The sequence below is a fragment of the Scyliorhinus canicula genome, chromosome 6, assembly GCF_902713615.1.
Source record: "Scyliorhinus canicula chromosome 6, sScyCan1.1, whole genome shotgun sequence".
Taxonomy (NCBI): domain Eukaryota; kingdom Metazoa; phylum Chordata; class Chondrichthyes; order Carcharhiniformes; family Scyliorhinidae; genus Scyliorhinus; species Scyliorhinus canicula.
In genome coordinates this window covers 107,382,741-107,396,688 of record NC_052151.1, presented here as the reverse complement: position 1 = coordinate 107,396,688, position 13,948 = coordinate 107,382,741, and the positions used below count along the sequence as shown (strand labels likewise).

At 47.7% G+C, this 13,948-nt stretch overlaps 1 protein-coding gene across 1 annotated transcript in view; it reads right to left on the bottom strand.

The window, feature by feature from the left end:
* Positions 1-13,948, bottom strand: part of LOC119967374 (ectonucleotide pyrophosphatase/phosphodiesterase family member 3-like) — a 211,325-nt gene that overhangs the window by 126,114 nt on the left and 71,263 nt on the right. Inside the window, exon 7 of the mRNA XM_038799862.1 lies at positions 7,830-7,909. Coding sequence (XP_038655790.1) covers positions 7,830-7,909 — 80 coding nt within the window. The remainder of the gene's footprint in view (positions 1-7,829; positions 7,910-13,948) is intronic.

Below are 13,948 nucleotides of genomic sequence, written 5' to 3'. Positions count from 1 at the left end.
CATGCAGCTCAAGTACATCAGAGCTGCTGCCCCAGTGCTGGGGGGGATTGGGCTTGGTCAAGGGGGGGGGGGGGGGGGGGGGGGCTGGAGTATTTCAGGTCAGGGGTCACCCTGGGCTGCCAAGGCGTGAGGGGCTTTGCGTCTGTGAGGCCTACAAGCCATCTTTAAATATTGTGGAAACTCATAACAGGGACAACTACAGCTCCAGCCTGTCTGTCCTGTAAAACCCTCCCAGACAGAGCCCTGCTGCAGCTTCTCTCCTGAAAATCAATTTCACCCCTTTTATCTGTGAGTAGCTTCTAGCTTCACAGCTGAAAGCTATTTCAAATAAGGATTGGTCTTGTTAGCTGTGAGAGCACTTCATAGCTGCAGGTTGTGTTTGCTGTTTGCTCCTGCTGGTGGCTGCAGATGCCTGGAGGCTGCTGTTGCTCTTTATCTTCCTTTTCTGTAGCCGGAAAGAAGGGCAATTCTTTCTAAGGTACCTACGTCCTGGAACACCGGGCTCAGGGGAACAAATAAATCCATAAGGCAATCTGGTTCGCAGCAAGAAGATGCTGTGGGACCTGGTGCACAATATTGATTCAAACTCTATTGAAGAAATGCTTTTGCCGATTGTTGATGCTTTTGTGGCTGGTGTGGTGAGTGCTGCGTGTAACTGGCACATCACCGCAGGTTAAACACGCTAGAAGTCCAGGATATTTAACTGCACCTTGAGCGCCAGTGGAATATGTGGATGCCAGGATTTGGTTCCGGTGAGATTGGGCCATGTGGGAGGGCCGGCACAGGTGCAGTTCCAGCATCGAGATTGGCACTGATACATGGAACAAGTAACACATTGATGGATAGATAATGTCTGCAACAAAGCTCTGGACATGATAACACATACCGTGTGTTTGGATTTGAAAATGAGCTGTTATAGCTTTGTATTTGTACGAATATGTAACGGTGACATTTTCTTGTTGTTTAATGGTTAGTGTAATATTTGAATGTTACGTCATTAATTTTCACATCTTTGATATTGTTGGCCGTTCAATAAACAAAATATTCTCAACTCTCGTGCCACCTCAAGGGCACACGTCTCTCAGAGGACGATTAGTTCCTTGCATGTCCAGCAACCTTTGATGCCTGTACAATGTGTTTAAACTCTGGGAGCATCAGCACCTTAGAGGCAGCTGCCAACAATCAAACACTAAAGAGCAGGGCTTCTGTAATGAGGATCTCCTAGCGACAAAACGGTAAATGTGTGGATGAGCGGAGGGCAGATGAACACCTCCTCCCTAATGTTTCCGCAGAGGCCTGGCACCTGGGGTCTACGGGCTCCTGATGTGACAGGGGGCAGAGTGTGCAGAGCAGGGTTTGCCAGCAGAACTGGCTCACTGGATGGCACTTTGAGAGAAGGCGGGGCACGTAAGGTTGGGGAAGGCTTGGGGAATGTGAGGGTCCTGGGGTGGAATCCCAAACGGATTGTCGATCTCTCTCCTTCTCCAAATCCTTACAGATATAACAATTTTTGTTGATGTGGATCCTGCAGAGGCTGCCCTTGCATTGCTTGTGGCAGCTGAGGCGGGCTGACAACGGAAATGGCAGCAAGTCCAACACAGGCTGGAGGTGGCATGCTATTTTCTGAGGGTCACCTCACACCCTGAACACCCTGCGACCCAACACGCTGACGAGGGACCCAGAAGGGTAGGCCAGTGATGGCCCAAGTTGTAACAGGCGTTGTTAGTCATTCAATGAACTGATGGACACTATGTGCCACAGAAGACTGCGTCTCAGCAGAGAGACAGTGCGGCACCTGTGCCACCTCCTCGCAGACCTGGCACCCCATGGAGGAGGAGGACACCCGCTCCCGACGGCCGTGAGGGTCACTGCAGCTCTGAACCTTTGGACGTTTGGATGTTTTTGATGCTGCGCTGGAAAGTTGGAACCAGTACGCACAACGGATGAGTTACTATTTCCAGGCAAGCAACATCACTGAAAACGCCAGATGGTCATTTTGCTCACCGCCTGCGGCTTGCATACGTTTGGGGTGATTAGGAGCCTTACGTACCCAGCTGCGCTGGACACCAATGCGTTTGTGAACTTAGTGGGGCAACATTATAACCCAACGCCGTCCATGATAGTCCAGCGTTATTGGTTTAATACCACTGAGAGGACCCCAGGAGAATCCCTTGCAGAGTTTCTATCCAGGCTATGCAGCATTGCAGAGTACTGTGACTATGGTGAGACCTTGTCAGAAATGTTATGCGACTGTTTGGTTTGCGGTATTAACAATGAGGCCACCCAGAGAAAGTTGTTAGCTGAGCCAATATTGACTTTTCAACAGGCCATTCAAATAGTATTGTCCCGAGAGAGTGCAGAACGGGGAGTGCAGGAGTTACAGGGAATGGAGGTGCATGCCTTGGGGCGCAACCCCTTCCGTCCAAAAGAGTCCCCCTGCACCCCTGCGGTACCTTGGGCGAGGCGACGTCCGGATCAATGCCAGTGGCGGTCGGACATTCCTCCCCGAAGGGAGCCTTCTCCAGAACCAATGGATGAGGAGCCATGTCCGTGTCGGACTTGTGGGCGCTGACCCCGTCGCGGACGCTGGTCCTGGGGGCGCCAGAGGCGCCGATGTTCCGACAGAAACTGGGGCCAGCCCAGGGCCTGTACCTATAATTTGGATGAACCTGCGGCGACTACTCCCGAGGACATGGAGACGGAGGATGACTGCCTGCAGCTGCTTGTGTGGCAGCGCCCCATGTGGCCCCCATTAAGGTGACAACACGGGTCAATGGTCATCTGCTTGAGATGGAGTTGGACACTGGTGCAGCGGTCTCTGTGATCGCCCAGAGGACATTCGACCGCATCAAGCAGGGTATACAGACCCTTACATTAACCGACACACAGGCCAGGTTGGCCACCTACACGGGGGAACCATTGGACATTGCAGGAACTACAATGACCCCTGTTGTTTATGGACGCCAGGTGAGCAGATTTCCACTTATCGTGGTGCGCGGCCATGGACCCAGCCTGTTGAGTCGGGACTGGTTGCTCCATTTGCGGCTGCAGTGGCAGCACATCCTCCAAACAGGTTCTGGAGGGTTCGCTGAGGTGCTAGGAAGGTACCCAGATGTATTCCAGCCCAATTTGGGGAAGATAAAAGGGGCCGTAGCTCATATCCAGGTCGAACCAGGAGCCACGCCGCGCTATTTCCGGGCACGCCCGGTGCCTTACGCCTTGCTCGAGAAGGTAGAAGGGGAGCTCACTCGGGTATTATCAGGCCCCTCCATTTCGCTGATTGGGTAGCACCAATTGTACCTGTCATGAAGCCAGATGCCACAGTTCACTTGTGCGGCGACTATAAACTTACAGTAAATACGGCTTCCCGGCTTGACCGATATCCAATGCCTTGCATAGAGGATCTCTACGCGAAGCTTGCAGGCGGACTCTCGTTCACAAAACTAGGTATGAGTCACGCCTACCTACAGTTGGAGCTGGATCCTGCCTCCCGACCACATGTAACTATCAATACACACCGGGGCCTGTGTGAATATACACGTTTGCCCTTTGGGGTATCCTCTTCCTGCGCTATTTTTCAACGCATCACGGAGGGCATCTTGAGACGTTTACCGCGTGTCGCTGTCTACTTAGATGACGTTTTGATTACTGGGACATCGAAGCAGGCACATCTGGAAAATTTGGAGGCTGTCCTTAGATGCTTTAGAGAGGCTGGAGCCTGTTTACGTCGCACAAAGTGCATCTTTCAGGCGAAGGAAATAGTCTACCTGGGTTATCGGGTGGACCATGAAGGTTTGCATCCCGTCGCAGAGAAGGTGCGGACAATTCAACAGGCCCCCACCCCGACTGACACCTCGCATTTTTGTTCTTTTGTCGTCTTCATAAACTATTATGGGAAGTTCCTCCCCAATCTGGCAACTACGCTGGCCCCGTTACACCTTCTGCTAAAGAAGAATCACACCTGGGGTCAGCCGCAAGAAACCGCTTTCCGGCGGGTAAAACAACAATTGCCGTTGAAAATGAAATGAAATGAAAATCGCTTATTGTAACGAGTAGGCTTCAATGAAGTTACTGTTAAAAGCCCCCAGACGCCATATTCCAGCGCCTGTTCTGGGAGGCTGGTACGGGAATTGAACCCGTGCTGCTGGCACTGTTCCGCATTACAAGCCAGCTGTTTAGGCCACTGTGCTAAACCTCTACTGTTGTCTGGGTTACTAACCCACTATGATCCTGGAAAGTCTTTGCTCATCACGTGTGATGCACCCCCGTATTGTCCCACAAGATGGAGAATGGGGCCAAGCGGCCGATAGCTTTCGCCTCCCGCACATTGACTGCAGCGCAAAAGAAGTACGCGCAGATCGCGAAGGGGGGCCTGGCGGTGGTCTTTGCGGTGAAACGCTTCCACCACTATGTGTATGGCTGCCAATTCACTAGCGTGACTGATCATAAGCCTCTGCTGGGACTTTTCCGAGAGGATAAGCCAATACCGCCCACTGCTTCCGCACGGATCCAGCGCTGGGCTTTGTTGCTCGCTGCCTACAAATATTCTCTGGAGCACAAACCAGGAACCCAGATAGCAAATGCCGACGCACTGAGCAGATTGCCTTTATCGACCGGCCCCATGTCGACCCCCACGCCTGGTGAGGTTGTTGCAACCCTATATTTTATGGACACCTTGCCTGTCATGGCATCACAGGTCCGTGAGTGGACCCAGATGAAGCCAGACCTGTCAAAGGTTCGGCACATAGTCCTGTATGGTGGGCAGTATAGACAGCTCCCTGGCGAGTTGCGGGCATTTTCCTCCAAGCTTTCAGAATTTAGCGTGGAAGATGGCATCCTTTTGTGGGGGACGCGTGTGATTGTCCCGGAAAAAGGACAGGACCTGATACAAAGGGACTTGCACAGTGGGCATCCGGGTGTGACCAAAATGAAAATGTTGGCCCAGAGACATGTCTGGTGGCCAGGCCTCGACACAGACATTGAGAAGGTGGCCCAAAACCGCTCCATTTGCCAGGAGCATCAGAAGATTCCGCCGGCCAGGCCCTACATCACTGGGAATGGCCAGGGCAGCCTTGGGCATGCTTGCATGCAGATTTCGCCAGCCCTTTTCAAGGATCCTTCTATTAATCGATGTCCAGTCTAAATGGTTAGAGGTGGATAAGATGGTAGGCACAACGTCCTGCGCAACAATCAAGAAGATGCGTTTGTCTTTCAGTACGCATGGCCTCCCCGAGGTGCTGGTCACAGACAACGGCACTCCGTTCACAATTGAGGAGTTTGCAAGGTTCATGAAGATGAACAGCATACGCCATATCCGCACCGCTCCATACTGCCCGGCTTCCAATGAGTTGGCGGAGCGCGCAGTGCAGACATTCAAGCAAGGCCTAAAGAAGCAGTCTTCCAGATCTATGGACACGAGACTGGCTCGTTTTTTGTTTTCATATAGGACCTCTCCACTGGGGTAGCTCCCGCGGATCTCCTAATGGGCTGGAGACGTTGCACCCGCCTTAGCATGGTTTTCCCGGACATTGGCGCAAAAGTACTGATACGACCATCAATTCACATGAGACGATTAGTAGAAATGAACAGTGGCTTTAATAAGCTAGATCTGTGCCTGCGACTGCTCTGTACGGAGTACCGCCTACAGGCTGCAGATCTATATACCTCCCCCGAGGGGGCAGAGCCACAGGCGGAGCCCACAAGGACATCAACATAATACAATACAATACAGTGGTGGACTGTAATAGCATACGTTCACCACAAGTACGCCGTACTCAAGAATGGCAGAGACATAGTTTTTCTCGGCACCAGCCGATTCAGCAGTTTGCGGCCGGTGACCCAGTGTTCATTCGAAATTTTGCTGGTGGTGCCCAGTGGGTCCCTGCCGTTATCTTTCGCCAAACGGGGCCTATCTCTTACCAGGTGCAAGCCTAGGGTCGTTTCCAGCGCAAACATGTAGACCATGTTCGGTCCAGAAGACCATCTCTTCCAAAGATTCCCCGCCCCTGGAGCTCACTTCTACAGCCACAAAGACCAGGCACAGTGGAGAGTATTCCTCACAATCTTCCTCTGGTGCCGCACTCAAAGCCTGCGCAGGTCGTTGCAGAACCACATGGCGATAGAGACGCCGAGATGACGGAGGCAGCGGACTCCAACTGCGAGATGGAGACACAGGGGGAGAGGGTGAGTCCTCAGACCCACAGGCTGTGGATGTATAACTGTTACGCCATTCATCACAGAAGCACCATTCTCCATCTCGTTACACACCGCCCGATCCAACGCCTCGTGCAAATGGTGTCCGGCCTGCGGCAAAACGTGTCCGACGCCCTCCTTCTCCAGGGACTAAGGTGGATTCCTTGGATTTTGATGGGGGGGGGGGGGGGATGTTATAACCTGCCTGCTTATCACTGGCTGGGGACTAATGGCAATCCCACATTCCTTCGGGAGTATGAGCTTCCCCAGTGAGGGGGCAAAGAAATCATTAGCAGATTCCCTGCATAAATAAAGCTGGCCAGTTTGGAACCAGCTAGAGAGGAGTGAGCAGCTAGGAAGTTGCTGCTGTTGTGTATGTGTATATAAATATATATAATATATATATATGTTACTGTAAATAAATCTTATTTCTTTCTATCCTTCAACTCGTGCTGGATTCTTCGTGGCATTCACAAAATTCACCAAATAAAATCCTGATGTGGAAGGAGCAACATCAAAGTGCAAATCATAAAACTGGTTATAATGAGTGAAATATTTGCTGAATCTTTTCAAATCTGAGGAGTTTTCTGTTAAATGCTGAGGAAAACAAGCAGCCATTTTGCCCATTGCAAAGAGTATTTTTAGTAATGTGCCATGTGGAAATCGATCTGAATTTGGATGCAAAACAGGTTAATTTCTAGCATTACTTCTTATTGATGTCGATCAATCTCTATAAAGTATATTTAAAAAATAAAAGTAAGTCAGCAATTTCCTGCTGCCTTTCCGCTCTTGTGATGGTAAATCTTCCGGAGTCATTGGGTGAATGGATAAAAACAATAAAGCTTGGAAATGAGGGATTAGAGTAAAACGTGTCAGAGCTGACCTTGAATACTTCAAAAATGGAACTCTGGTATTGCTGGTGCCCAGATTGCTGATTTTTACTGAAGTTTGACAATTTTGAACATCTGGGAAGACTGCCCAGTCATCAAACCGTGTTCTTGCACAATGCAATGTCTGTATGTAATTTTTACCATTCAAGCCAATCTGAACCAGCTGAGAACTCTAATTGAACATTTTAGGGAAAACGCCAAAGCGTATAAGCTGGAAAGAGATAAATCCAAGGAAAATGTTTGACTAAAGAGGGACATATTTAAAACAAATGGGAACAGTTTTTTCTCCTTATTGTTCATTGATTTCAGTCTTTGATGGCAACAGACAGTAGAGTCCACAGGCTAACTGGTATGATAACCTGCCTTTATGATCTTGCTTGCCCTTTCATTTGTACAGCACAATCTACAGAACATAGCAGCATGGTAGTACAGTGGTTAGCACTGTTGCTTCACAGCTCCAGGGTCCCAGGTCCGATTCCGGCTTGGGTCACTGTCTGTGCGTAGTCTGCACGTTCTCTCTGTGTCTGCGTGCGTTTCCTCCGGGTGCTCCGGTTTCCGTGGATTGGCCATGTTAAATTGCCCTTCGTGTCCAAAAAGATTAGGTGGAGTTACTGAGTTACAGGGATAAGGACTTAAGTCTTTCCAAGGGCAGGTGCAGACTCGATGGGCTGAATGGCCTCCTTCTGCACTGTAAATTCTATGACTCTAATTCTATGAAAGTCACTGGAGCTTAAAAACATAACTTACCGTGACAATGGTGTAGTGATTAGGAAACGTTTTCGTCGGGTACATGGCTCTCAAGTACTTGGAATGTGTTCCACAGGTCTCTGGAATAATCACAGCATGTTTAATTCTATTTCTAAAAGGTCAAATAAAATTTTATTTCACTTCGGTTGTCTTCTCTCAAAGTAATCTCAGTTTATTTTGCTTCACATGGTAAAACATCAATTTGTTGAGTTAGAATGTGCAGCAACATGATAAATAAAGGCACTGAAATCATGGTTAACCACAAATGCAGCCTAAAGCAGCATGTTGGGACTAATCTGACACCAAAGCAAAGCGAAGTGAGACTCCCTGAGATCAAAAAATTATTTTGTACTGACACTAAACTAAGTGAGAATGCGCAAAATGGATATGCTGTAGAAACACTGCAGTTTGCAAAATGAGATTCATTTAAGTCAATCTCAACCAGCTGTGAAATGCAAAATAAAATGTTGGAATTCCTTTAAACATTACGGTGAAATCTTGGGATTTAGTGCTCAGCTTTGCTGCTATCAACATAATACTCAGTACTAATTATAGATTAATTCTGAGACAATGCAAGTAATAAATAAAGTTGTTATTTCCACATTTTGGGGGAAAATGTGTTTTGCAGGTGAGTGAAGTGATATATCTAGACTACTGGGGAAGTCAAAGTCATGAATAATAATAATTGCTTATTGTCACAAGTAGGCTTCAATGAAGTTACTGTGAAAAGCCCACAGTCGCCACATTCCGGCGCCAGTTCGGGGAGACCGATACGGGAATTGAACCCGCGCTGCTGGCCTTGTTCTGCATTACAGGCCAGCTGTTTAGCCCACTGTGCTAAACCAGCCCCTAGAGAAGCTCCAATCCCAAGAAATGCCACAAAATTGAATGTCATGATCCAATGGCCACACTGCGCCCAAACAGCAGCTCGCTGTGGTGCAGCGTAGCCGACAGAAGCCGGGAAACAATGTTCCCAGGATCTACCCGCTCACAACGCATCACGAGATCTAACGTGGGTGACCCCACGAGTGCCATGGTCCCTATTTGTGCTGAATGGTGCTTGCCCGAGGTCTCCGAAAGCGAATGGGATAGATCCCAATGCCTCGGGAACCTCGGGAATCTGCATATTAAAGTGACTAGCTGTCTTGTTCTAACATGCAGATTTGCTAAAATGTGATCCCGCCCACAATTGGTGGGATTTACATCGCAATGTTTCGCAAGATCACGTTAGATCATGGTGAGCGCTGGGAAAATTGCAGCTAAACGCGCTCACCATGGGACTTTGTTCCCATTTAGTTTAATCGTGCCTGAGATCTTTCCTGAGACTGGTCAATTATTGTGGGAAGTTAATCCTGAACTTGGTTTCCTTGCTGTCACCATTACATCTGCTATTGAAGAAATAATAGAAATGGTCTTGGAAGGTGCCAGAAGAAGAGGCCTTTGAAAGAATAAAATATTATAATTTAATGCATTGGCTCATTACGATCCCAAGAAGGAGACATTCGATGTCTCTCCTTATGGAGTCAGGACGGTATGTCTCACATGTCTCGCATCATTGAAAGGATGGAAAAGGAAGACCTATTGCAATGCATCCACTCTTTTGGGTGCAGAGTGGAGCTACTCGCAAATTGACCAGACTTGGCGGTCATATTTGATGTCATCAGTACATATATGGCAGGTATTTTGTGATAGCGACAGACCATAAGTCTTCATTGAGCCTTTTTAAAGATGATAGGATAATCTCTCCTATTGCCTCCGACCGGATACAGCATTGGACCTTGTTATTGCTAGCCAATGAATATTCCTTCGAGAGTCACCTTGGATCGCGATTAGTCAATGCTGATGCCTTGAGTCGTCTCCCCTGCCCACAAGCCTGGTTCCTTTTCCTGCATTAGAAGAGGTCATGATAACCTTGAATTTCTTAGAAATCCTACCGGTATTGACAAAGAGAATCGAGGCTTGGAGACAGCAGGTTCCAACGTTATCAAAACTGAAACACAGGATTCTGAGGGGGGGAACCCGAGGACAACTCTCTGATGACCTGAAGCTGTATCTTGCTAAATGATAAGAACATACTGTTGAGGAGGGTATTATCCTGTGGGGATTCTGGTACTTGTTCCCTGCCCAGAGCAGCGCCAAATTTTAATGTAGCTACATAACGGCTACACTGGGAGTTCTATAATGCAGGTGCTCAGCAGGAGCTACGTTTGATGGCCCAGGCTCGACACGGAGAGCCAGAAACTCCCCCCTTTGGCCTTCCTACACCCATGTGGCCAGGCCGGCCATGGGTGTGGACACATGTAGAATTCACCGGGTCTTTATGGGTTCTATGTTCCAGAGCTTGGTGGATGCATATTCCAAGTGGATGGAGGTACACAATTGAGAAACTTCAACAGAGCTTGTGCAGATATGGCATGTTGGAAGTCTTAGTCTCTGACACAGCCTTCACTAGTGGGGAGTTCCAGGCCTTCATGATATTAAATGGCATCAAGCACTTTAAGACAGCACCATATCATCGTCCAATGGTTTTGCAGAATGAGCAGTGCAGATCTTCAAAATGGTATGAAGAAGCAGCCAGTCGAATGTATAAAAACTAGGTTGACACAATTCTTATTTGGTTACACAGTACCACTCCCCATACCATGGCAGAAATCACCTCAGCGGAAATATTGATGGACCGATGGCTTTGCTTGTTATTTCTGAATTTTGGTGGGGAGTCCCAACAGGAAAATCAAAAAAGAAATCACAATGCCATAAGTTTTGAGGGAGTGTTTAAGACCAGCAGCACAGTCTACATATAGCATTTTGGAGATGTCTTCAGTTGGATCCCAGGAGTCATATTAGAAAAAGTGGGGCCTGTGTCCGACAAGGTAAAGGTTAAAGATTAAAGTTCTGAGGTGGTACGTGAACCACCTCAGAAGTAGGGGGCCCTCCCCCATTGTGACCTCATCCGTCTCTGGTGCATGGTTACGCCCATTGAGGACCCTATATCTGCCCATAGAGGACCCTATGCCCTCCCATGGAGAACCCTCTCTCCCAATTGTGAGGACTCAGTTTCAGATATGGAAGCCGAGGAATTGGGGGTTCCACGGCAGCCAATCCTGAAGAAGAACTGAAGTCAGTGACCTTTAGGTGCTCCCTGTGGAAGTGAAGATCACCTATCTGCTTCACACCAGCCGATCTGACTCCGTCTGCCACAGATCCGCGGCCGAGTGTAAAGAGGTGGAGGAGACCTCCTTGCAATAGAAGCATCAGGGGTGAAATGGTCTTGGGGGTGGAGATGTTATGACGACCACAGAGGCCACAGGGGATCGTTAATAGAGTTCCCCTATTGAGTGGGCAGAGGCTCGCCCAATAGGAACTATTCAACAAGAGTTTAAAACCTGCAGCCCGGACCGGGACCGGCATTTAATAATAATAATCATCATCTTTATTGTCACAAGTAGGCTTACATTAACACTGCAATGAAGTTACTGTGAAAAGTCCCTAGTCGCCACATTCCGGCACCTGTTCAGGTACACTGAGGGAGAATTCAGAATGTCCAAATTACCTAACAGCATGTCTTGCGGGACTTACGGGTGGAAACCAGAGCACCCGGAGGAAATCCACACAGACACGGGGAGAACGTGTAGATTCCGCACAGGCGGCAATCGAACCTGGGACTCTGGCACTGTGAAGCAACAGTGCTACATGTTGCCCATTTTCCGATGGTCCCTGGGTTGGGATGCGAACATTGTATGCTGCGACTATTTTTGTTGTCCAAATAAACTAGAATTTTTATGACACCTGGCTTTGGCGCTGTTATTACATTATTAATTGCTTTCAATTATATAACCATGCTTTTACTTCTTTCATGTTAATGAATGTTAGTTGTGATGGAGTCCTGTGAGAAAAGTTTCATATTGCTGAAGAGCAACATTTAAAAATAAAGACGGCTTCAACTATACAGACACACCCACACACAGGCATGTCAGGGCAGGACCCTGAGGTGGTGGTTTACCACAGACACTTTTTGGGTGGAATTTTCCAAAGAAATGGTAACGTTCTTTTTTATTCATTCGTGGGACGTGGGCACCGCAGGCTGTGCCAGCATTTATTGTCCATCCCTAATTGTTAACAGTTAGGGTCAACTACATTCTTTTGGGTCTGGAGTTACATATAGGCCAGACCAGGTAAGGGTGGCAGATTTCCTTCCCTAAAGGACATTAGTGAAGTTTTTACGACAATTGGCAATGGTTTCGTGATCATCACTAGACTTTTAATTCCAGATATGTTTTTTTATTGAATTCAAATTTCACCATCTGGCGTGGCAGGATTTGAACCTGGGACCCCAGAGTACTCTGAGTCGTGGATTACTAGTTCAGTGACAATTCAGTTACAATACCACTAAGCCATTGCCTCCGCTTTGATTGCTGCTGACACAGAAACATAACACTTGGGACAAGGCAGCCGATGATATACTGCTGCGGTGACTGCATTAACTCAGCCACTTGTGGTACACTCCCCAAAATGACAGTGACATTCGGCAGTTAAAATTAGGGATCCTGAGCTGCATTTATCCTAACCCTACTATGGAGGCGGACGCTTGGCTGCCTGATATCGAGATGCCCCCTTTTATACACAAGCAGTTTGACTTCACGAGCAGCTCTGGTCCTACCAAAGTTCAACATGATCAGGGAACACAAATCCCTCAAGGGAGCCATTGCTCATGAGAACATAGTAAACTATGCCAGAACTGGGCTTTCTTTAAGCAACAGTTTGAAGTTTTTATTTCTGCCTCTAAGCTTGAAAATGCATCAGACGAATGTAAAATAGCACTCCTACTAAATTTGGCTGGACCGCAAGCATTGGAGCTCATTGATTCATTTGAATTCAGTGCAGAGGAGGATGAAAATAAATATAGCATGGTGCTGCAGAGATTACAAATCTTGAAAAAAATTCTATGAGCGTTACATATTTAAAAAACGGCTGCAGTTCAGAGGAGAGTCTGTAGATTCATTCATCACAGCTCGAAAGCTGCAAGCGCAGTCTGATATGTTTCCACAGCCTCCGAGTCTGTGGTGTGAGATAAAGTTGTGTCAGAATAAACAATGAAAAGTTGTGCGAGAAAAAGTTAAGACCGGTTTTGTCGACTGAAGACGCTATGAATATGTACACGGCCAGCGAACAGGCATTGAGCGAACATGCCGAATTCATGGCTAAGGAAAAGAGCGCGAAATCAGGAAACGTGGCGGACGGCATTAATGCTGTGTTGCAGAAGAGAAAACTGCATACAATGGCCGGTGGCCATTTTGAAAGTGACATCATGAGCGTGATGACATACACATGCTGTGAACACGCCCACAGTCAAAACAATTGTCTAACGAAAGTTAAACACGCGCACAATTAAAACAATTGTCCAGCGAGGGAAACGATGTTCCAATTGTGGCAGACTGAACCACTTTGCAGCAGTGTTGTTTCTCAGCAACTGTTCCACTAACCAAATTTGAACGGTCTTATAGTGATTGCAGACAGATCCAAAGTGTAAAGCCTCTGATAAAGCAGTCCGCTTGTAGGCTCACAAATTACAATGGTAACATGATAGCCACAAAGGGGTCATGCTGTCTCATTGTGAAGAATGGGAAAACTCAGATACACATCACCTTTGAGGTGGTAGAGGGTGAGAAATCGTCATTGATTTGTGTTGATGATTGTGAAAGATTGCAGCTAATTGAGAGGATTCACTCAACCAGTACTTCAGATGACCAAAATTAAGAGTGCAGGGAAGACTTGGGTATTGTGCATGACCTCTCCAAAGCTCCACTGATGCTGACACATCAGAAAACAGGGCAATTCACGGCGCTGAGGTCCCAGGTTCGATCCCAGCTCTGGGTCACTGTCCGTGAGGAGTTTGCATATTCTCCCCGTGTCTGCGTGGGTTTCGCCCCCACAACCCAAAAATGTGCAGAGTAGGTGGATTGGCCACGCTAAATTGCCCGTTAATTGGAAAAAAATAATTGGGTAATCTAAATTTATAAAAAAAAAGAAAACAGGGCAATTACTGATGCTGAAACATCAGAACCCGAGTTAGTCCAAAGAGTGGAACCTCAAGCTTGTTTAATTTCCGATACTAGCAGTAT